The sequence below is a fragment of the Mus caroli genome, chromosome 5, assembly GCF_900094665.2.
Source record: "Mus caroli chromosome 5, CAROLI_EIJ_v1.1, whole genome shotgun sequence".
In the NCBI taxonomy this organism is placed as follows: Eukaryota; Metazoa; Chordata; class Mammalia; order Rodentia; family Muridae; genus Mus; species Mus caroli.
The window spans coordinates 127943634-127945192 of NC_034574.1; the positions used below are offsets into that span (position 1 = coordinate 127943634).

Here is a 1559-nt window from a genome sequence, read left to right on the forward strand (position 1 = left end):
GAACTATAATAGTAAGAATCGGTGTCAAAATAAAAGATAATTTACGGTGCTGGTGAGATGGCTCAGTGGTTAAGAGCACTGACTGCTCTTAATTCAATTCCCAGCAACCACATGGTGGCTNACAACCACCTATAAGGGGATCTGATGCCCTCCTCTGGCCCGTGGATGTATATGCAGCAGAACACTCATGCATTAAATAAATAAAAAGAAACCAGTGTACACAGGCTTAGTGGTGTATCTCCTCAGTACACTTCCTCAGAACCATCCACTGAGGATGGGGGTGTGGCTCAGCAGTGGCGTGCCTGGACTGTCCCAGTGAGAGAGAGGGGGTGGGGGGTGATTCAGTAGTAGAACTTGTAGCAAGAGATAGGAGGAGGGAGGGAGGAAAGAGAGGTGGCTCAGTGGGTAGTGTTTCTAGCATGCAGGAAGCTCTAGGTTCCTCCATCATCGCTGCATAAAATGTACATGACACTGCTCTTGGGAGGTTGAGGCAGAAAAACCAGTGGCTCAAGGTCCCTAATGACTTTGAGACCAGCAAAGGACCAATGTCTGAGCAAAAGATAAGGGTCAGGCAGGCATCGACTTCCAGTCTCGCTGGGTGGAGGATGAGAGGTACGGGTGCTTCTGACATGGCCTTCTTCCCTCAGATGTGCAACGGAGGAAGAGCCCAGTGTGTGGTTTCGTGACCCCTCTGCAGGGGTCTGAAGCTGATGAGCACCGGAAACCTGAGGTAGCTGGAGAATGGGCTGCCCGCATCCGCTTATCCACCCAGAGATTCCCTCCCGCGGTGGGGATTGGGTGTGAGATGGGATTTGGGGAAANTGACCATCTGGGGTGTCACCCTTCGCACTGAGCCCTGACGCCTGCCCTACCCTAGGCTGTCGTCCTGGAGGGTAATTACTGGAAGCGGCGCATCGAGGTGGTGATGCGCGAATACCACAAGTGGAGAATCTACTACAAAAAGCGGGTCAGTGGGACTGGCACCTGCAGTCCTTGGGTCTTAAGAGTCCTGGAGGGGATCGCNCGACCTCACCGTAACCCATACCTTTGACCCACCCCAGTTAGTCCCAGCCTAGTAGCTGCACAGGGTTTCCCCAGCCCTGCACCATGGTGGAAAGGGGCGGGGTCTGGGGAAATAGCACCAATGGATGTGGGTGGATGGTGGATGACTCGGGACAGAGGATCCAGTGTATAACTTTGTGTCTTCATAGCTCCGTAAGTCCAGCAGGGAAGGGGATTTCCTGGCTCCCAAGCAGGTGAGTGTTCCGTAAGTCTAGCAGGGAAGGGCACCTAGGAACATGGAAGCTGGAGAATGGAAAATGTCTGCCTGGCTGACCGAAGGCGGGGTCTGGACAAGGTGACTGGGGTATGAGAAAAATAGGAGTAGTCTCTAANTTGGGTGTGGATCATCCCGCAGCTTTCTCTTTTGGAGAAATTCCAGTTATGAGGTAGGAGGATGGCAGTGAGTTCCAGGCTAGCCTGCATTAAATAATGACTCCAACGCCAGTGTGGGCTGCAGAGACCTCCTTGTCTTAAGAAAATCAAGCAGGTAGTGGGAG

At 52.7% G+C, this 1559-nt stretch overlaps 1 protein-coding gene across 1 annotated transcript in view; it reads left to right on the plus strand.

Annotated features, from left to right (window-relative positions):
• Mlxipl (MLX interacting protein like) overlaps nt 1-1559 on the plus strand; it is a 24275-nt gene that overhangs the window by 6785 nt on the left and 15931 nt on the right. Inside the window, exons 2-4 of the mRNA XM_021163399.2 lie at nt 648-730; nt 878-967; nt 1212-1256. Of these exons, the coding sequence (XP_021019058.1) occupies nt 926-967; nt 1212-1256 (87 nt within the window). The 5' untranslated portion in view covers nt 648-730; nt 878-925. The remainder of the gene's footprint in view (nt 1-647; nt 731-877; nt 968-1211; nt 1257-1559) is intronic.